Source organism: Eretmochelys imbricata, chromosome 1 (genome assembly GCF_965152235.1).
Source record: "Eretmochelys imbricata isolate rEreImb1 chromosome 1, rEreImb1.hap1, whole genome shotgun sequence".
Lineage (NCBI taxonomy): Eukaryota > Metazoa > Chordata > Testudines > Cheloniidae > Eretmochelys > Eretmochelys imbricata.
The window spans coordinates 192,332,947-192,356,112 of record NC_135572.1 but is presented as its reverse complement, the minus strand read 5'-3'; the positions used below and the strand labels follow the sequence as shown (position 1 = coordinate 192,356,112).

Below are 23,166 nucleotides of genomic sequence, written 5' to 3'. Positions count from 1 at the left end.
ATAGTAGTGGAAATGTATTCTGTCTTCCTGGCATTCTGAGACTTAGGTGGATGAAGAGTATAATCATTTTTTTCACTTGAACCATAGTAAACCTATTTTGTTAATGTTACAGTATAGTTATACACAAGTGAAACAATTCTATTATGTTCACCATGTCTTGACTCTAAGTAAATACTCCAAAAAATATCCCTGATGGTTAGGTTAATCTAGTACTGCTCTGTTAGTAAGATTTAACTAAACACTTAAGTGCCATTTAGATTTTTAAATGCCCCAACAAATATGTGAATATGTATGTACTTGTTAATACATAGATATTGAAGATGTATGCAACATATAGTTATAATAAAAGCTTGTTCCCAAATTTTTCCTTTATCAAAATATCTTATATCTCAGATAGGAGGAATTTTCAGAAACACATGTTAATTATAAATTTCACTTAAGGGCCTAGTTTAAATTTCAAGTGATTAGTATTTTTCAGGATGATAGCTCACCGTTTCTGAAATATCAGGCCATTATGATAAGTCAAGTTGGGCACCCAAAATCACTTGTCACCTTTGAAAAGTTTTGTAGTTTTCATTTTTTATGCAGTACAAGTTAAATGAGTCAAGATGGAGACCAATTTAGAGAGCCCAAGCTTCAGCAAACCTTAACCAAAACACTGCTGTCTCTTTGACTACAGAAGTGTGCAATACAAAAGTATCTGAAGCTTTGTTGACAGCACTAGATATGCAGCCTGCAGTGCAAACCAAATGTTATGCTCAGCATAGCTGTAGTTTATTTTATTGCTTTATTTATATTAAATTTTATTTAATTTAATAAAATCTGCTTTTGGAGGACTTTGCAACTAAGATGCCTTCTGAATTCTGCTTAGCTTTGAAATATTTTAAAACAAAGTTATGTTGAAATTCAAGTATTGTTTTAGAACTGAATTTTTGTTTGTTGCTCCTGCTTTATTTTGCATTCAAACATGCCTCTGTCGCAAGCCAACAATAAAAGCAGGGGATGATGTATAATTAATCTTAATTTCTTTTCTGCAGGTTGGAGAAGATGGTTTGCAGATTTGTGTTGAAATATGTGGATGTGCTCTGCAGTTGGACCTTCGTGATGATCCAATCATGAAATGTCTCATATATAAAACGATTGCTCACTTTTTGCCAAATGACTTGGAGATACTCCGAATTTGTGCGCTGTCTATCTTTTTTCTTGAGCGCACCTTAGAATCATATTACACTGTTGAACATCTATATAAATGTGCAGATGAAGAGTATAATGAGCACACTAGTTCTGTTCAGAACCGTGTACGTTTTGAATTGCTTCCAATTTTGAAGAAAGGTTTGTTTTTTGATCCTGAGTTTTGGAATTTTTTGATGATCAAGCAGAATTGTTTATCACTGTTGGGGGATAAAGCATCTGTTGGCTTAGGTGAAAGTACACTGGAAAATTCTATTGCTAATACAGAGAAGCCGACGGAACATCAGGCTTTGAGTGAAGAAGTTGCCTCTTTAACAGATCTAAGTAATGGGGAGCTTGACCCCGAAGATCCCTCTGAAGCCCAATCTAAAGGTCATGCCAGAAAGAACCATGCAGCTCTTGGAGCATCTAAAATAGATCATAATGTACCAAGACACCGTTGTGCATTATGCAACAGGGAATTTCTTGGTGGTCACATTGTGAGGCATGCACAGGCTCACCAGAAAAAGGGCAGTTTTTCATGTGTAATATGCTGTAGGAAATTCAGGCAAAGAGGAATCATGCTGAAGCACTTAAGGAATCATGTCAAGAAAATACAAAGACAGCATCTTGCTGCTACCCATAACGATGATCAGGAAACCCCTGCTGTAAGTGAAGTAAATTGCTCTCATGCATCTGTCTCTTTTGAAAATGGGAATTTTAACTGTTCTAAAGATAATGAACCAGAGGCTGCAGTAGTTCCAAGTACTGATACAGAAGTACAAAACCTTGACCAGGAATTGGATGTGGCTGAAAATCATATAAGCAAACAGGATAATGTTATTGAAAATGGCAGTTGTGACAACTGTTTAAATAATACTCCTGAACCTTTAACTACGGAGAGTTTGCCTGAGGGTGGCGATAGCCCGAGTCAAGAGTCTCCTATACTTCACAAAGTAAATGGAGCTCTGTGCTCTCAAAAGGATCTGGATGTTATGGATCAAGAAGGTAACTTCAAGTGCCCTGCCAACAGTTGCTTTAGAGTGTTTAAAAAGATAAGATTTCTCAATAAACATGCAAGAAAAGCTCACCCAACTGATCTGAAGGTGCAGCAGCATATAATGAAGTGGAATAAAGGAAAATGTCGGTTCTGTCAGAGAAAGTTTGCAGATTCTCAGCATTTCATAGACCACCTGAAGCGACACGTATATCCAAATGTTTACTTTTGTTTACATTTTAACTGTAATCAGAGATTTAAGCTGTCCACTGAGCTTGTGGAACATACAAAAAGTCATAGTGTTTTTAAAGCTCAGTGCAATTTTGCAGAGTGCTGTGAGCTTTTTGAAGAACTTCCTTTGCTGTATGAACATGAGGCTCAGCATTATTTAAACAAAACAGAGTGTTCTGAAGTAAATGAAAAAAATTCATCAGATACGCTATCAGAGTCACTTTGTGGTTTTCAAGAAAAAGATGCATCTAGTAGTGAAAAAGAAGCTGTAGATTTACCAGTTCCAACTTGGAAGGCAAGGAAAGACTCTACAGAACCAAAGACATATATCCAGAGTATTGAGAAGAAAGCATACAATGTAATTCAGAATGGGAGTGAAAATTCATCTGATGTTACTGCTACAGTTTTAAGCTTGATAGACCAAAAGATGCCTATAGTACAGCCAAATTCTGAAAACTGTAATGTTCGTGACCAACTGGTCAATGGGCACATGGAACTAGAGCAGACTTGTTCAGCTTCATCAGATGCAGCTTTGGACAGAGTGGCAGATGAAACAAGGACAGAAAATGGGTCAATACCAGTTTTACAGAACTGCAATGATATACCACAAAACAATACTGCTGCAGTCTCTCAGTCACCTTCCAAACCAAATCAGACAACTGAAAATACTTCATATGGCTTAATTGTGACAAAACCATATGTTAGACCGTTGCCTCCAAGTTACCTTGATGAACGATACATTAGCATGCCAAAACGTAGAAAAACTGTCACAGATAAAATAGATGCCCATTCTGAGCAAGATAAAGCTTGTAGCAAATCAGCAGAAAGATTTAGATGTGGGAACTGCCTGACCATCTACTGTAACTCAGAAGCACTTGAGGCTCACCTTGCACAAAAGAAATGTCAGACGCTCTTTGGATTCGATTCAGATGATGAAAGTAAGTCTTACAATGCTTCTAGATGCATACATTTAGAGATAGAAACTTACAGAGAAATGGTCCTTGGAAACAGTCAGGCTTCAAGACAGAGCAGATTTAAAAAAAGACATTGAGTGGTAATGACCTGAATAAAAACCAAGTATTTTAATAAACCAGAAGATAAACTCAGTCAAACTAAGTGTTTAGGAAAAGAAATGAGAGTTGAAAATCAGCCAGACAGCTTTGATGAGAGAGCATTCAGACAAGATAGACTTGGGTAGTTTAATCTATGCATTTTCTACTTACATGTTCAAAACTAGGCATGTTGACAAACTCAAGTAAAATTCCAATTTAAAGCACCATTTGCATGGGAACAAAATGAAACCTAACAAACTTAATCTATTTTACAGGTGCCTGATTAAATGTTGCGGGAAGATGTATCAATTGAGGAGTGGTGTGAGAAAACACTACACGAAGAAGCATCAGTTTGCTGTTTCCCAGATGGCCTTAATCATAAAGCAGACTCAGATTACTAAAGAAAAATGTGACCTTGATAAAAGACAAAGCACATTTTCGAGATAGAACTCACACAGGAATAGTAGGAGCTGTGCAGGTTTTGAGTCCAGAAAGGTTGCTACAAACTCCCCAAAGTACCAGTTATCCAGAAAGCCCCATGAATTATCAGTGTATGATCAAAGAACAGCAGCACAGTGTGTCTGGCATGAGCGCTTAAGAAAAATAAAACACTCAGCTGAGCAGGCCGAGAAGAGAAGTGGCTGTTGCCTTAGAGAAGAAACACCACTGTAACCTGTTCACTGGATTAAAAAGTTTTGATAAGAGACCCTTCCTATCCATGCATGTTCAGAGGGTGTCACTCCACATTATTAAAAAGATTTAATTTAAAGAAACATTACATTTATTTTCATGGTATGGATAAAAATTTGATAGAGGAAATGGACATTCTTTTTTCAAAGTTTGTGTCTTTAACGAAAACTCACGGAGGTCATTTAATAAACTTGTGTTCAGAATCCAAAATGAAGAGTGGAGAGAGAAGTCTAAGATGGACAGTGTGTTCCAATAGCCAGAAAGTTAAAACACAGAATATAGAGTTTGATATTAGATATATCAGCTGTACAAGACACAATTCAGATGCACTTAAAAGCCCACTTAAAGTATAGGGCAAAACTACACATACTGACTTTTTGGAAATGTTAAATAAAAAGTCCATTACAGGCACTGTGAGATTTAACACAAGGCGTATGTGTACAGCAGCTGCTGGTACTAACCCATACAGATTGAGGCTAAAAAATAATGTATACCCGGAGTGAAGAAAGATGGATTTGAACTGGAGTATAGCGCTAAAATAATATCCAAATATAAAGGTCCTTTAATTCTTAGTATGACTGATGGATAAAATTTAATAGAGATGCTTTTCTCTCAAAAATGTGAGTTAAATGAAGATAGAACAACAGAGAACAAAGCAAAGAATGTCAGTTATTAGCAAAAATAGATCAGGAAGAAACTTCTGTACCCACTCAGCATCCGTCAGTGATCAGCACTGAGTTTTGATTTACCAAGTAATGCTCTGTCATGTAAAGGAGGAATGGGAAAATGTTAACAGATCAACCTTAAAACACAGTACAGCCAGCAGTAGCAGTCTCTCTGAAAAAGGTGGTGGTCCTTATCAGAAACCAATGAAAGAGCTCAGCAATGTAAAGCAAAGTGTTTAAGTACTTCGGGCAGCAAAAGGTTGCTGGTAAAAGTGGCATCCAGAGTGAGTCTGTAAGGATGGAAAGTTTCAGTATGTCGCCTAACAGACCTAAAGACACACAAAACAAAAAGGCATTTCTGAGTTTTACTCATGAGGGTATTCTGCGCCAAAAATTCTGTGCCAAAAAATTAAAAATTCTGCACACAATATATTAATGTTCTGCAAATTTCATTTGTGAAATAAATGTGGAGGCTCCAGCATGGCATTGGGGAGCACAGGCCACTGGCTGCACGGAGATGGAAGATCACTGTGCAGCTCCCCTCCACCCCAGGATACGGACTCGGCGATGAGGCTGCACCCACCCGTAACATAGTGCAAGGACAGGACCTGCCCCAGAAACAGCCCAGGGCCCTGTCTCTCTGTGCCAGGTGCACCAGGTGTGGGCAGGCAGACTCAGCCAGGCAGGATCCAAGTGTGGAGGGCCTTAGTGTGTGGGCATCCAGATTTGGGTTGAAAGGTTTCTGGGTGCGGACAGCTCAGTGGGGGATCCAGGTGTGGAAGAGATCTGGATGCTCAGGGGCTTCTTAGTGGGTTCTGGGTGCAACAGTAATGGGACTCTGCTGGGGGGTCCGGGTGAAGGTGGTTGGGGCTCAGTGGAGGGGGGTCTGGGTGTGGGGAGGGAGTAGAACTTAGCAGGAGGGTTTTGGTGTGGGAGGCTGAGGAGGGGGTCCAGATGCTGGGGGAGTGGAGCTCAGTGGGGTGGGGGTCCAGCTGTTGGTGGTTCGTCTAGGTGCAGAGGGAGTGGGTTCTGGGGTGGGAGGTTCGGCGGGAGGGTCTGGGTATAAGGGGGTCTGGATGCATAGGAGTTGTGTGGATGGGGCAGTAGCAGCTCCCTGTATAGTTAACCTCCCCTTTCCCCCATCTGAGGAGTGATGGGCTCAGGAAGCGCAGCGGGGAGAGTTTTCAGAGCTTCCTACAGCCAGGGGAGAAATTGGGGGTGGGTCTGACATGGCCCCAGATGCCATGCAGGGTAAGAGGAAGTCCTGTCCTCCCCAACCCAGCTGGGCCTAGCAGCTGAGCCCAACGCAGGGTAGGCGCCCCCAGCCAGGGCTTCCCCAGTCCCGCCCCTTGCCCCACAGTGATTTATCTTTCTGCTGGCTGCCCTGGGCGCCCAAAACATATTGCTAGGCAGGGTCTCATGATTGCTCTTTTTGCTTCCCTGTGAGAGTCATTTTTCTGCAGGGAAGCAAAGAAATCTGCAGGGGACATAAATTCTGTGCATGCACAGAGGCACAGAATTCCCCCAGGAGTAGAGTTTTCATCAAAGGAGAATGTTGCAAGTGCTCAGACTTTCAACTGCAATGAAAAATTACGCACTCACTATGCTACCTTGTTTTGTAAATTACACAAACTATATGTTTATTTCAGACCCTGCTTGGTGCTGTTAACTAAAAGGTTGGGTACATTCAGAGAGGCAGAAGCTATCGTTGATAAAAACAAGAGGCATGAGTCAGATTTTCACAGTAACCTAGGACAATACAGAAGGGCTTTCCCAGCTCAGTTAGTTTGCTCGTTGAGTGATTCATCACAATATGTGTACAGTACAGTAAGGCAGTTGGCTCACTTACTCAACAGATTATATGAGAATTGATACCACTTAAAAATATGGATACAGGATCTGTTCATTGTAGCAACAACTCACATTTGCAAACACAGAAAGGTTTCATTGTAAAGTATGCTGTTCTGACACTTGAAACACTATAGTTGAAAAATGACTCTGGTAGTAATCCTCTGTAAAATCAAATAGATGTTCATATAACTTCTCCTTCCTTTTCCCCTTGCTTAGGGGAAAAAAGAATGCTAACTCAGATTCTTACTTCTTGAATCCTAGAAAATGGTTCTCTAACTTGGGTTTGGCCAAAAGTAAAAGGGTATAAAATTATGATCACAGATATGTGTGCATTACATTAATACCAATGACTGGGGCACTTCTAGAAAGATCTGCATGACATTTGAGGCACCAAAGAATGCATTTTTTGTTTCATATTTAAAAGATAAAGTGCATCGTGTATAAAATTTTTTAGGTTTTTTTTAAATAAGTGAAACTAAGGAAACAAGTCAGTCAAATGTATTTCCATACTTATCTACTGTAAAGTTTTTACCCAACTAACTTTTAAGAACCTGGTTATCATCTTTAGAATATTCCCAGGCTCATCTTTGTTTTTTAGCTTCAGTTTTAGCTTAAATACATCTGGAAAAAATAAAGGTTATTTTAGAGTATTAAATTATAAAAACTTGAAAACTTGGTCAGTAGATTTAAAAAAAAAATGTATTAAATCTTTAAGTGTACTTAATCTTTGATGCTTTTTCGCTGGTACTAAAGCGCCGTGTGTTGCTTCAAAAACACGATAGGGATTTGTATTTTCTTGGTTTAAAGTGTGTAGTTTATGTGCATCTATGCACATGCATAAACTGTGACCATAATTTTTCTACCTGTTAAACTCATCTTTGTTTAAAGATTCTTGTGCTGTGCACACAACAGTCTTTATATCACATGTGTTCAGTATATATAATTTTGAAAAATCTAGATTATTTCACTTAGGCAAACACTTAAAGGAGTAAGTGGCAGGTAACTTCTTGAAGTACAGATTTTCGTTCAAAAGACATGTTGTCCCTTCTGTAAAATGTTACCTGTTGGCATACTCAGTTGAAGTATTAAGCAACTACAATTTGAAAATAAAATATTTCTAATGTGTGGGATTATTATACATTCTTTATGGGATTCAGAGACATTTAAGACACCATCCTAAATTGAGTTGGCAATTTTTAGGGTTTAAAAAAGTTCCAAATCTAGGATTTGTTTTTTTCCAACACTAAGTGTCATATTGTGTAATATAAAATACACTTACTCCAACATTGATAAATGATTTTGATCCAGCAAAGAATGTGTGTAACTTTAAGCATGCAAATAGTCCCATTGAAGTTAATGGCAGTATTGATGTGCTTAAAGTTATTCATGCACTTAAGTGCTTTGCTGGATCAAGGTCTGTGTGCTTTTTGTGCAGATTATCGTATTTTAATCATCTTCCTCCAAGTGGACTAAACTTGGTTTGACTTGGCAGTTAGCTTTTTAGAGCTCATCTGTTACTACTTGAACACACTCCATTATAAAGGTCATGTAAATTCTGATTTTCAAAAGTTGCTGCTTGATAGGCACCCTCCACAAATAATTGTGCTAAGTAGGTTGAAAATGGTCATATCTGTGGGGAAAGGTTACTGGTACTTGGGTTATTTAGCCATATTCATTTAAAAAAAAAAACCTATAAATTGTATAGTTTGGATAATTTATAACATTAAACTTGTGATTTTAATATCACAATGAAGGTTCAGCTGTACTCATTTACTTGTATTGTTTAACATCAGTGGTATGGATGAAAGACTTTTAAGGGGTAGTATTGTTTTTTTTTAATTTATTTGGTACTGTATAACACCTTTCTGACTAAATGCAGTGTATGCATTTTGGGACTCTGTTAATTTGTAAAAGCTATTAAAGGTTCAGCAAGAAAGGAAATTAGTGCTTCCTTGTTGAATGTTAAATTATTTTACTTTTCATTTATATAAGAGTACAAATTAAAACTGAGCCATCAAACTGCAATAAATCAACAGTAGTGTTTCATTTTAAAAAACTTTTTGTACTGTACATAGATTTGTTCAATAAAACATTGTCTTTGTTGTTAATATTAAGTGAGCTTGTGATCTCTTCGGGAATGTGCCTGATAAAATTATTTGACCACAGTATCTAGCATTACTTGGCACGCAGTGTGATACTATATTGTATAACGTCCATACAAAACTAAATTGGCACTCCTCAGTCTGTCTGTGGCAGCTGTTCTCAAACTGTGGGTTGGGATCCCAAAGTGGGTCGCAACCCCCTTTGAATGGGGTCGCCAGGGCTGGCTTAGACTTGCTACCCAGGGGCTGAAGCCCTTGAGCTTCAGCTTTGTGCCTCCCCACCCACCCAGAGGGGTGAAGCTCAGGCTTTGGCCCCCTGACCTGGGGTAGTGGGATTCTGGCAGGCTCAGGTTTTGGTCCCCCTCCTGGGATCATAAAGTAATTTTTGTTGACAGAAGAGGGTTGCGGTGTAATGAAGTTTGAGAACACCTGGTCGATGGGATGGTGTACACTAGGAACTTATCAGCCTAGCTTTGTGTGTCAGGGGGTGTGAAAAATCTACACCCCGTGAGGTAATTATGCTAACCGAACCCCCAGTGTAGACTTGCTAAATCAATGGTAGAATTCTTCTGTTGACCTCACTACAATCTCTTAGGGATGCAGATTAACTACAGCAATGGGAGAACCCTTCCCTACCCGGTTGTGAGTGTCTACATTGAAGCACTTATATGTGCAAACACAAGGTTTGGATTAGAGTATATTGTGCAAGTACAAACCAAACTTGTGGCATATAGAAGTGAAAAGTGGTGATATGGAGAATGTGTTGGGTCTTTTTGTTTGGTGTTTACAAGTCATATACCTCTCAGATTACCTGTGTGATATTATCCTGCTTGAGTGCATAGAGTTGAATCAAAAGGGTTGTTAAATGAACCTAACAGAAATGACAAAATAATGAAAAATGGATAAGAATCCTTGAGGAAAAACATGGGGAAAGGGTTTATTGGCGAATGCCAATTATTTGGCTCCATCCAGAATAGAATGGCTTACTTCTCCCATGGCTAAGCCTAGGATCAAAGAGGATCCAAAACCTTGAAGGTTCCTTTGGGAAGTGTATGTGTGGTTGGTGGGGCAGGGCTTAGCTGCTCAGTGAGTAGGTGAGAGCTGACAAGCATGCAGAGCATCACACACACGCATACTTCTTCCAGTTAGAGATGGACGTAGCTGGTCTGGATGAAACATATTAACGTTTACAATAAAAGATTAAGGATTAGGTAAGGGGAATCATGCACGTAGACTTTTGTTTTAACTTTTTGCTCTGCATGCTGTGTATATTTAGGTGAAGATTTAAATAATGCTTGGTTTTAAAGAAGCTGGTTTTTGTCACTTTAAACAACCACAGTCACAGGATTCTGAAGAAGAAAATTTACAGATGTCATACTCATTTGGGCCAGTCATATTAACATAGTTGTGAAATGGGGGATGCAGCCAAGATATCCAGTGGTAGGGTTGCATATTTCCATCTAGAGAGGTGCAGGAAGCCAAGTTTGTCACCAGACGCTTGCGCTTGAGGAACAAAAACGGACTAAGGTGCAGCTTGCCTGGTAACTGAATGCTAAATGAGGGAGAGTGGGTCAACATAGGTTAACCAGTAGGACAAGTGAATAAGATTTGACATGTAGGTAGGGAAAGAATTATACACCCGAGAGAATGAATCCTGAGATATTAATAAATAGCCTTGAAATTAAATCGGTTGCAATGAAAGGCTGTTTCAGCAGACAAGGCTATTGAAAAGCCATGATCTGTTCCCCACTGTGAAGAAAAGCCAGTTTTTAAAGAGCATTGGTAATGTACAGGAAAGTAAGAGATTGAGGATTTGGAGGCAAATGGGAGAATCTTTTAGAGTAGATCTTTCCATTAATGCTGTGAAATAGAAAGGAAGTCAGTATAGATATCCGAGAATGGGAGCAGGGTATTTACATTCTTTGCATGTGTACAAAGGAAGTTACTCAAACTCATGTCTTTACAGCGTTTGTCTGAAGACCAGAGGAAGACTTGAATAACCAGTCTCAGAAAAGGGCTACCAAAGCGTTTCATATGGGCTATGTTCTGGAGACAGACATGCCCATGACCTATTCAGATGGCTGCATGATAGTTTGGATGATTTTACAATAGGGAAAATAACTTGCTTTCATGGCTCCCTAATAGTCTGTGTTTAAATTTTCCCCTGGTAAAGGTAGTCTTGCTGATTCTTGCTTATAGAGTTTATTCTAGGTTCTATCCCATTCTTTAAACAAAGTAGTCTCTTGTGGTGGGAAAATGGGTAAGTATTTAACTAGCTTAGTCTTACACTGCTACTGACCTATTCGTGAGAATGCAAAACTAGGAAAATGCAACTTGAAGCAGGCTTGGAAAACAAAAGCATCTGAAGAACAAACACTAAAGTAATAACTCAGGTTAGCAAAATTAACTGGAATATTTCCTCTTGAAGTTCTAATCTCCAAATTATCTCACCCACTCTTTTGTCTACAAAAATGAAAATGATCTTGTTGTGTGTTTGAATTTAATAAGGATTGGAGATTGTTAAATAACAGGCTCAAATGGAATTATTTAATCAGATTATTAATCAAAGATTAATGAGCACAATACAGAACGCAGAAAGAAGACCTACTTTACCAAGTCCTGTAGATGAAGAGAAGTTAGTTTGTTCCCTTCCTCTGTACGTGGTGGACAGTATTCATTTTCCAAACTAACTTTCCAATCCTCTTTCCTTTTATAAGGTATGAGACAAACTCCTTTTCTGAGGGGAAAAATAGTTCCCCATGATTTAATTTCACCATGTATACTGTTTTTCTAATTACTTATCGAATTTCTTTTATGATCCTCTGTTTACCTGCTTGAGTAAAAAAGGGGAATCTACAATTCAGTTAGTAATAACAGCTGCGCCAAACAACAGTTAGAGTTAAATATCTTTCAAGGGTCATAACCATTATAAAACCCATCTGTAATAACAAGTACCTCTTCTCAGTCACCCAGTTTTGTTTATAACCTCCTTCTGTAGACACTTCTCATCAGGTTGAGGGATCTCTTCCCTGTGCTCCTGAACTATATTAGTAAAATCAGGACAAAAAAGCTGGGTTAAAAGATTACATTTCATTTTTGAGTTAATCTTCCCTTCACACTTTAGATTCAGTTGAAGGACAAAACTTTAGTTTCAACATACATAGGGCAATAAATATATAGATGCACCAAAAAAAAAAAAAGCATATAAAAGAATTACAGTAGTTTAACATAAAAAAATATGAACTACCTCTTGGCCATACAGTCAAATGCATAGTTGCATGCCAAATTTCCCATTTAACTTAACATCAGATTACTAGAGCTGTTAGAGATGTGGCAAAAGAGTATGGGGGTGGGGGGTTCCTAGATTTTTCCTAGGTTTTCATAGATTCCAAGGCCACAAAGAGCCTCTGTGATCATCTAGTCTGATCTCTGGTATAACACAGGTTACAGAACTTCTCCAAAATAATTCCTAGAGCAGATCTTTTCAAAAAGCATCCAATCTTGATTTAAAAGTACCAAGGTCATGGTGGATTCTCCATCACTGGTAAAAGTGTTCCAATGGTTGGTTAATCTAACTTTTTAAAATGTATGCCTTATTTCCAGTTTGAATTTGTCCAGCTATTGGATCATGTTATACCTTTCTATGCTAGACTGAAGAGTCCGTTATCAAATATTATTCCCCATATAGACAGGCTGTAATCAAATAACCCCTTAATCTTCTCTTCGTTAAGCTAAATAAATCGAGCAGCTTGAGTCTGTCACTATAAGGCATGTTTTCTAATTCTGATTCAAATACCTAAATTCCAGGTTATAGGGGGCAAAGTTGAGATCTGAGTCAAGGAAGGAGGTGAAGGTGGTAGAGTTTTGGATGAGTGGAGCTCTTAACAATTAGTAAAGTATCAAAGATATTGAGAAAGTTATGATAATGTTAAATGCAGCCTTGATCTGAAAAAAGATGTAGGAGGTGGGGTAGGTAGATAGAAGACCATGAATGGCTTTGAGAAGACTAGATTTCTTGTTGTGAAAAGAGCAAAAGCCAGGCTTGATACAATGAAGGAGGTTGTTTTTGAAAGTGTGTTCTATATTGCCTATTAACATTGATACTGGAAAAATGGGTAATAGAATGTCAGGAGAGTCTGGCTGCTATAAACATAGGTCAATTTAAAAATGAACATGAAAAAGAAGTTAAGTCTGTAAGTTAAGTTGGGCACAGTAACAAAGTAGTGTATCTTGAGCTTTAACATAGTACATAGTTGCAGATGATATACGGTGTTTCAACAAATAAGGTATTAATATAAACAATGTGGATTGATATATGTGTGACCCATTTTGTTTGGACATTTCGTATAGAATAACAAAACGGTAAAGAGAAGGTTTATGTAAATCCCAGTATGATTTAAATGTGTTCCCATGTAATATCCTAAAATTTTGCACTTACGCCATTTGTTGTAGTCCCTAATTGTGCCCACTGTAAAATACAATGCTTACTCTAACAGGTGACTGTAAAATTGACATGATCAATATTTGTTTAGTTTCAGTAACTTCCAGATCAAATTTGCTTAGTTTTCAAATAAAAAGCTGTTTCCAAATTGCAAGGTCTGCACTCTAACTGGCATCCTAGTCAAGCTGGGTTCTTCTCAAACATAACCACCAGTAACTGATAGGATACTACAAGCCTGGTTTTGCCCTCAAGATACATTTGTGCAACCTTATTGACGTCACTGGGGATGTACACGTGAAACAGCAGTGTTTGTTCCTACATTTGGAACTATATTTATTCTCCTGCATTGGTATTAAAGTTCAATGCTAGTCTATACCTGAGTAAGCTTTGCAGCATCAACAGGAATAAATGACAAGTTGACCATTTAAGTAGATATGACTGAATAAGAACAGGAATTACCTGTTTAATAAGAGTGCCATTTGTAGTTACTCTTCAGAGCACAAGTGCACTTTGAAGTTTCAGCCCAGCTTCTTCAACACACGCTTGTTTTTACAGGTTAATAATTTTCCATAGCTTTCACCTTTGGACATGTTTTGCATTCTTGGTCACTAGCCAAAGGCATTTTTAATGTAAAGTTTGAGCAAAGTCTTTATAGTCAATTTTGAGTTTGGGCAAGTGGGGGGAAAATCCTTTTCATGTTGTAAAAATTTTAACCAGTTATTTTAAGAGGGCTACAGCAGAAACAGCTGAGGTTAGTGCATGGGTGAGCCAACTTTTTGGCCCAAGAGCCAAATTTGGGTATGGAAATTATATGGCAGGCCATGAATGTTCATGAAATTGGGGGCTGTGGTGTGGGAGGCGGTGAGTGCTCCAGCTGGGGGTGCGGGCTCTAGGGTGGGGCCAGAAATGAGTTCAGGGTGAAGGAGGGGGCTCCAGACTGGGGTGCAGGCTCAGGCTGGGGTTGCGGGCTCTGGGATGGGGCTGAGGATGAGGGGTTGGGAGTGCAGGAGGGTGCTCCAGGCTGGGACTGAGGGGTTTGGGGGGCGGGAGGGGAATCAGGGCAGGGGGTTGGGGCACAGGAGGGTGTCAGGGGTGCAGGCTTCAGGTGGCGCTTACCTCAAGCAGCTCCCAGAAGCAGCAGCATGTCTCCACCCCAGCTCCTTTGCGGAGGCACGGCCAGGTGGCTCTCCATGCTTCCCCATCCACAGGCAATGCCCCGCAGCTCCCATTGGTCCCCAAGTGCTGCCCCCACAGTTCCTGGCCAATGGGAGCTGTGGGGGCAGCGCCTGGGGCAGGAGCAGTGTCGGAGCCCTGACAGTAAGGCTGACAGTACGCGTAGGAGCCAGAGGGGGGACATGCTGCTGCTTCTGGGAGCCGCATGCTTCCTGGCTAGAACTTGAGGGCTGGATTAAAATGTCTGAAGGGCTGGATGTGGCCTTCGGGCCATAGTTTGCCCACCCCGGGTTAGTGAGTAGATATTGCCATAGTCCTGCTAAGGAATACTGCCCTTGCTTAATTTTTTTTTAAATCAGCCTTTCAAATATCTATCTAAAACACTAGAAAAATCACTTCTGAACATCAGCATGCTGAATGGTCATCTAAGAACTTAAAGAAGCTCTTCCTACTTTGTGTCACCAATGCACGTAAGCTCCTGTGTGAGATAAGGCAAGGATGGAGTGTTGCTGGAGCGATACGCATGAGGAAGATGACTATCTTATTAACACACTGCATAATCTTCTCCCGAAAAAAGTGTCTTTATCAGAACAAGAAAATTATGGGTGTGGAAAGACCAGAAATCACTTGATTTTTAATGGGGTCTTAATTTTTTTTGCTGAATTCAACAAAATATTCAGAATCAGTCTTCATTTTTTAAAGTTAGATGTAAGTACCCACACCCAGCTGGAAACATTTAAATGCAAACATTATTGAGCTCTTATATATATGTGCTTATATATATAAATTTTATATATATATATAAAATTACTGTGCAGAACCATCTCTTAATGCAACCTTAAGACTGCACAGTTAGTTTTAATTGTATGGAAATGCAAAAATGAAGGTCTCAACAGCAGTCATCTCATTTGCACATAAGTAATGTTTTCTATTCCTGCCTTTCTAGTTGAATCTGTAGCTTTTTTTGTTGTTGTGAAATGTGTATGATGATGTGCTCAAAGTGGATGAGTTAATGCTGCTTTTATACACTGTGAACCCGATTCTAATTTACACTAATGCTGCTTTATGCTGCCCTGACAGTGAAAAGACTCTTAAAGTAGGTATAGATTTAAACAAAGTTTGGGCATGGTATATAGCAAACAACTTGTGCTAATCAAAAAAATGTTAGACTGAAAAGGATCTCAGTAGGTCATTTAGTCCAGTCCCCTGCACTGAGGCAGGATCTAGACCATTCCTGATATATTTGTTTAAACTGTTCTTAAAAACCTCCAATGACAGAGATTCCACAACCTCCATAGGTAAATTGTTCCAGTGCTCAACAGCTTAGTTTTTCCTGATGTCTGACCTAAATCTCCCTTTCTGCAATTTAAGCCCGTTACTCCTTGTCCTGACCTTTGTGGATAAGGAGAACAATTTATCACCCTCCTCTTTATAACAACCTTTTATGTATCAAGACTGTTATCGTGTCCTCCCTTAGTCTTCTCTTCTCCAGACTAAACAATCTTTCCTTGTAGGTCATGTTTTTTAGACTTTTTTTGTTGCTCTCCTCTGGGCTTTCTTCAGTTTGTCCACCTCTTTCCCATAGTGTGGTGTCCAGAACGGGATGCAGTACTCCAATTGAAGCTTTATCAGTGTTGAGTAGAGTGGAAGAATTTCTTCTCCTGTCTTGCTTACAACACACCTGCTGACACATCCCAGAATGATGTTTCCTCTTTTTGCAACAGAATTACACTGTTGACTCATTTAGTTTGAGATCCACCATACCTGCTAGATCCTTTTCTGCAGTACTCCTTCCTAGGCAGTCATTTCCCATTTTCTATACGTGCAATTGATTGTTCCTTCCTAAGTGGAGTACTTTGCATTTGTCCTCACTGAATTTCTGTTTACTTCAGACCGTTTCTCCAGTTTGGGCAGATCATTTTGAATTCTAATCCTGTTCCCCAAAGTGCTTGCAAACCATCCCAGTTCAGTATTATTTACAAACTTTTAAAATGTCCTCTTTCTGCCATTATCCAAATCATTTATGAAGATATTGAATAGAACAGGACTCAGGAAAAAACTCTGTGGAATCCTGCTGGATATGCCCTTCCAGCTCAACTGTAAACCATTAATAATTACTTAGTATAGTTTTCCAACCGGTTGTGCGCACACACCCACACACCCTTATAGTAGGTTTGTCTATGCTATATTTCCTTAGTTTGCTTATGAGAGAGTCATGTGAGACAATATCAAAAGCCTTACTAATGTATACATATATCACTTCTTCTGCTTCACCACTTATCCATAAGGCTTGTTACCCTGTCAAAGAAGGATATTAGTGTGGTTTGATGTGATCCATGTTAACTGTTACTTATCACCTTATCTTCTAGGTGCTCACAAAGTGATGATTTGCTCCAGTATCTTTCTAGCTACTGAAGTTAAGCTTACAGGTCTACAGTTCCCTGGATTGTCCTTATTCCCCTTTTTATAGATAGCTACTATATTTGCCCTTTTCCAGTCCTCTGGGATCTCTCCTGTTCTCCACGGTTTCTCAAAGATAATTTCTAATGGCTCAGAGATCTCCTTAACCAGTTCCTTAAGTGTTCTAGGATGTGTTTTGTCAGGCCCTGCGGACTTGAAGACATCTGACTTGTCTAAGTAAAACTTAATGGAAGGTTACAAAGTCTTCAGGGTAGGCAGTGCCTTTTATTATCACATTAATATTTTTAATATTTATTTATTTAAGATTTAGCATTTCTGTGCATTAGAATTTTCAATTTGATTTCTTCCTGTTGCTTTTAACCTGGAGTGGTTTAAGGTGGAGGAAGATTCCCTTGTCTAGACTCAGGACTATGCTTAGTGTTATAGTGGTACAAACACAATCTGTTTAGAAATCTATGTAGTTAAATCAATAGAGACCTTAGTGCGTATAAAGGTTCTTATCTCTCCATACCTTATTCATGTAAATATAAGTACCATTATATTGATATTACTGTGTTCATGTAAGGGGATTGTACTGATTTAATTATCTGTTTATAACCTGATATAACTATGTCTAAACTATATCTAGGAGTCAGAAGACTTAGGATTTATTTCTAATAGCTGTCAAAAGACTTCCTGTGTGAACTTTGGCAAGCTACTGAGTCCATTTCCTATTCTGTAAGAAGGCGATAGAACTTGTTGAAAATTTTCAGAGGAAACACTTTTCCATGGAAAAATGCTGATTTGATGACATTGAAATGTTTTGCAGGAGCATACTAATTTTGTTTATATTTTTGATGAAAAAGTATCGAGACATTTCTGAGTACTTCAATAAGGTCACTTAGATATTTCTGAAACTATTTTTTGAAATTTCCAGTTTGTGGAAGATAATTTATAATATAAAAATCTGAATGAAATGCTTTGACATTGTTGAAACAAAATGTTTTCAAATTTCATTTGATAGGAAATTTAACTTTTTGTTCTGATTTGGGATGAAGGGAAGGGAAATTTTAAAATGTCATTTCCTGTAGAACAGAAATCCTGAGTTTGGACTAGCTCTAGTGATAACTTGTGAAGCACATTGAGACCTAGGTGAAATGCCTAGTATAATGCATAATATGCATAATATGTTTTTTCATATTATGTCAACTGTCTTCAGTTAAGGCTTGGAAGTTAACCCTTTTGCCACACTCTTCCCTTTCAGGAAAAAAGGTAAGTTTAAAATAAAAAATATAGGCAGCACTGAGTTGAGAAATCAAATTCCAAATTCAGCTAACTGTGGTACTGGAATCAGAATATGTGGGTGTTTAAGACTGCATATTTTAATGTGTAAATGAGACTCCTCATCAAATCAAAGAATGTAGGCTAAGAAATGGTACTTTTGGATTATACTGATAAATGGAGAGAGAAGTGGTGAGCTTGTGTGTTAATGGGCAATAGGATTGGAAGATCCAAGTGTCTCTCAGCTGGCTCACAAATATGTGGAAGGGGAGGGTAGGTATTTTATCTACTGTAATAAAAGGTAATGTTGGACCAACTGGAGCCAAAAATGTCACTCCAGTATTGATCCTGATAACTAATCTCAGTGCCAGTTCTTTATCTTCATTATATTTTCAGTATGGCAGTTCAGGGTTTGTATGGGAAGCGTAGATCACTTATGGTCGTTTGGTGATTGGCTGTTGCGGGTAGGTAGATTGATGGAAGATAGGTAGAGGATAAAACATAAGGACAGTCATTAGTAAATCCTGTCCCCACAGTAGTAGCAGGAGCCCAACAGGAGGCTACTACTGAAGCAAAGAACCAAGATCTGGCTGCAATGCAAGGTTTTTTCCTCACCATTTGACATAAGAATTGGCATTGGGTCAGATCAATGGTCCATCTAGCCCAGTATCCTATCTTCCCATAGTGACCAATGTCAAGTGCTTCAAAGGAAATCAACAGAACAGGACAATTATCAAATGATCCATCCCATGCTGTCCAGTACTAGCATCATTTACTTTGTTCCCCTATGTTGCAGCCTAATCAGAGCAGAAACAGTAGACGTTGGACAAAGCTGGCAAATCCCTGTGCACATCCCAATTACCCAATGCAGGAAGACTTTGATTCTCCTGATCCCACAGGAAGAGGAAACTAGTTGGCAGCCTCCTCAATCTCCCAGTCATTGACTTATCTCCTCATATGGTAGCTATTGGCGAAGACAGCTACTGCTATCCAAAAAGGGATAGAAAGGGGCTTAGGTCCACAGGGAAGAGAGGGCACAGGGAAACAGGTAACTTGACAGGGAGGGAGTGTGGCTTATAACAGACACCTTGAATAAGACGAATGGTTTATGGACAGGTGTAAACAAATCTACCTTACATAGAGAGGGATGTTAATCTGCTGATATGAACACAGGACTGGGAATCAGGAGTTCAAGTTCTTATTTGGCCTCTGATAGACTCCCTCTGTGGCCTAGGGCCATCCCTTAACTTCTCTGCCAGTTTTGCCTTCATGCTTCAACAATGCCTACTTCACAAGGCTTTGAAGAGTAGTTAATGTATGTGCTTTGAACATGGGAGGAGCTATACAGATTATATTATGTTCTTACACAAAGTTTGGATGTGCAATCTTAATTACTAATTTCCAAGTTACCAATTGCTTGTTTTTTGTAATAACTTTATTCAGTACAGTTTGTAGTGGAAATTCTCAGCTCTATGTCAATGCAACTTCTGAGAATTTCTTAGGTTTTTTTAGAAAGTAATTAAAAACATTTCTGGAAACTGCATAGACTGACTTCTTAAAGTATTTTGCTAGAATTGTGAAAGGTTGTGTAAATCAGTGTTTTTCAAAGTTCAGGTCGCGACCTAGTACTGGGTGGCAGCATGTAAGGCACTGGGTCACCTTGCTCAGAGTATGTATGCCCAGAGACCGTAGCGGCTTTGGTCAGCACCGCTGACTGGGATGTTAAAAGTCCCATCGGCGGTGCTGCGCAGCTAAGGCAGGCTAGTGCCTACCTGCTCCAACACCGCCTTGCACCCTGGAAGCGGCCAGGAGTGGGTCCAGCTTCTAGGCAGGGGAGCCCTCTGGCTCCATGCGCTGCCCCTGCCCCAAGCACCAACTCCGCACTCCCATTGGCCTGGAACTGGCCAATGGGAGCTGGGAGTGGGGTGGTGCCTGCAGGTGAGAGCTGCGTGGAGCCACTTGCATGCCTCTGTTTAGGAGCTGGACCTGCTGCTGGCTGCTTCTGGGGTGCAGCATGGTCCACAGTGCCAGGATAGGCGGGAAGTCTACCTCTGCACCCTGGCTGTGCTGCTGACCAGGAGCTGTCAGAGGTAAGTCTGCATCCCAATCCTCTGCCCCACCCCCTGAGCGTCCCCCCAAACCTGGAACCCCCCCTCATGCACCCCAAACCCCTCATCGCCTGCCCCAGCCCAGAGCCCTGACACCCAGCTCCAACCCTGAGCTGCCCCCCAAACCTGAAGCCCTTCCTGCACCCCAAAGCCCTCATCCCCAGCCCAGAGCCCTGACTCCCTCCTGCACCCCAACCCAGAGCCCCTCCTGCATCCCAAACCCCTCATCCCTGGCCCCACCCCAGAGCCTGCACCCCAACACAGAGCCCCCTCCCACACCGTGAACCCTGGCCCTGAGCCCCTCCCAAACCCCTCATCCCAGCTCCAGTGGGTCATGGGCATCAACAATTTTCTTCAACTGGATCCCCAGAAACAATGTTTGAAAACAACTGTTGTAATCACTAAAATGTAAGAGAGGACAGTCACTGAAACACACATGGTCTGTGACAGAGTTTGTAACTTCTTTTTAACATGAGCATTTCAGCCAGTGCCAGAACACTTTACAAACTCTATTAGCACAGTGTCAAAATGTAAAAACCTTATAAAACCTTCCATTATCTGATGGGTGGTCAATGCTCAAAATACTTATTCTCAAATTTTGTGCCCGACGTCATGAGAACTAGATCTCATACATGTCTAATGAATAAAACTCATTTTAAATTTTACCTTTTTGTTTTACAAAACAGTTAAGTACACTTTACTTGTTGAAGGGTCCCATAACTCAATACCTCATCTAGATAACCCCCAAATTACTTTCAAAATTCTCTTGGTAGAGCCCACACATGTGAAGTTTAAGATGGAAAGGATTTTTTTTTAGTAAATAAAGTAGCAGGAGATTGCAAAATTTAGCTGGAAAGGCTATATTATTATATATTAGCTATAGAATTATAACCATATGTCTATAATTTAACCTGTACTATGCAACATAGTTCATGTGCAATATTAACAGGTTATAACCATAACATCAATTTCTGGAATTTCTTTACTCAAACCTCTTTTTTTTTTTTTTTTCCCAACCATCATCTTGTATATAATTCTTGTTTGTGTCAAGGGCTGGTCATCAGAATATAAACATACAGTACAATCTACAAACACTCTCCAAAGCATCTGAAGAGCAACATGCACTAATAAGCTAGGTTAAATAGTGTAGAGTTGCAATTCATCCTTTAGCAGGAAGAACGTTGTAACTTAAACTATAGAAGATTGAGTGCTCTTCCCATAATGACCAGATAATCAGTTTATTCATAGAGCTATATTTCTGTTTTGGTTCTGTCATGGATGACTGCACTACCTGGTTAGAACCACTGTTCCTGCTTTTGGCACATACTGCCCAACTTCTGTAGTAGTCAAAAGGCATCCTCCTCAGATAATAATACATAGTACTTTGCAACTCATCCAATGATCTCTAATTGTTTTAATAAATTAACTCATTTGGTAGTGTGGCATACTGAGGTACATGAATGTGATATATTGAAATGAGAGGAAGGAAGATAATAGCATTTTGTATACAATGAAAAAGGCAACGTGGATGTCTGAGAGGCAAAAAAGAGGGTAATTGAAGTAATTAAACATGAGTTGGTGAGTTAGTATAGTTACGTTGTCCATCATCAGACTGGGTTAAACTAGCGAAACCATTGCATATGGTTTTCATTGGTGCTGAACAGGTGACATTAAGATACAATCTATTCCTATTTTACCAGTTTATCAATTTCTACCCAGAGACTTGAATTTCAGTTATTGAAGAAGTGATTCCTGTGTGTGTATATATAATTGAACAAATGCGTAGGGAAAATACTGTGGAATAGATTTGGATTGAAGGTGCTCTCTAAATGATCATTATTAAACATTAGACCATTTGAATGATTAAAAATTTAGTTTATTAGGAAGATGCATTATTGCCAGGGATTGGTAATGGGGTATGGAGCCTATACCTGAAAGGAGATGCTTGAAATCAAGGTTAGGTCCAAAGTGACCTAGATGCACAGAGGTTAAGGCCCGAAAAGATCACATGATCAGCAAGTTTGACTTTCTGTCTGTTAGAGGCCACCAACATCTGCACACTAACCCAACATCTGAAATTAGAACACAGAAGTAGTACAACCCCCAGGAGACTGAACTATTCTGTGCAACAGGTAGGGACCGAGAAGCACCACTGCCCAAGGCTCCTGCAAGGGCAAGAAAATGATTAAATTCTGTCAAGTGACCTATAGTGCAGAGAAAGGCAACCCCTCTCTCTTCTCTTCCCCCCTCCCCGCCAATCTGGCCTGGAGAAAATTCCTTCCCGACCCTACACATGGTGATCGGTTAGACCCTGGTCATGTGACCAAGAATTAGTAAGCCCAACAAGTGTGAGAGAGGTTGCACTGTGCCACCTCAAAGCCTACAATTATTAGGTGGCTCTTTCCTCCCAAGGGCCACGACAAGTAGCCCCGTGACCAAAAAAATACCACCGTGGTATGAAGCCCTTGTGGGTAACTGTAGCAGGGCTGAGGTGAGAGTCAGGCAGGGGTCTGGACTACCCTCTGGCTTCCCAGGGAAGTGGCACAGGGAGTGCCTGCCTGTTGCCTTGGTGCAGAACTGAACTCAGCCCCTAACCAAAAGCTCTGAGAGGAGAATATTTGGGCTTGTCTCCATATACAGTGCTCCGCCTGTACGCCTCTGCTACTCCCTTGGCTACACTTGAGAGTTACAGCGCAATAAAGGAGCCCTAGGTGCACTAGCTCACTACCTGTCCACACTGGCAAGGCACGTAGAGCACTCTGACTCCACCGCTACAGCGCTGCTGGTACTCCACCTCAGCCAGTGGAATAATGTTTGCTACGTGCCCCCCGCTCCCCACCCCCGCTGGAGCGCCGTGGCGCCATTGTGAACAAGGTGTTGCATTGTTGTGCTCTGACTGATGTTGGGAAATGTCCCATAATCCCCTTAAATCAAGTGGCCACTCTTGTCATTGTTCTGAACTTGTTGTAGGAATGCTGATATGCCCTTTCAAAGCTCTGTTTCTG

The 23,166-nt window shown here is 40.0% G+C and overlaps 1 protein-coding gene across 2 annotated transcripts in view; it reads left to right on the top strand.

Moving 5' to 3' along the window:
- Window positions 1-5,237, top strand: part of ZNF654 (zinc finger protein 654) — a 58,234-nt gene extending 52,997 nt beyond the window's left edge. For both annotated transcript variants that reach the window (XM_077820717.1, XM_077820725.1), the window contains 2 exons: window positions 1,038-3,336; window positions 3,726-5,237. In XM_077820717.1, the coding sequence (XP_077676843.1) occupies window positions 1,038-3,336; window positions 3,726-3,733 (2,307 nt within the window). In that variant the 3' untranslated portion in view covers window positions 3,734-5,237. The remainder of the gene's footprint in view (window positions 1-1,037; window positions 3,337-3,725) is intronic.
- The last annotated feature ends 17,929 nt before the right edge of the window (window positions 5,238-23,166 follow it).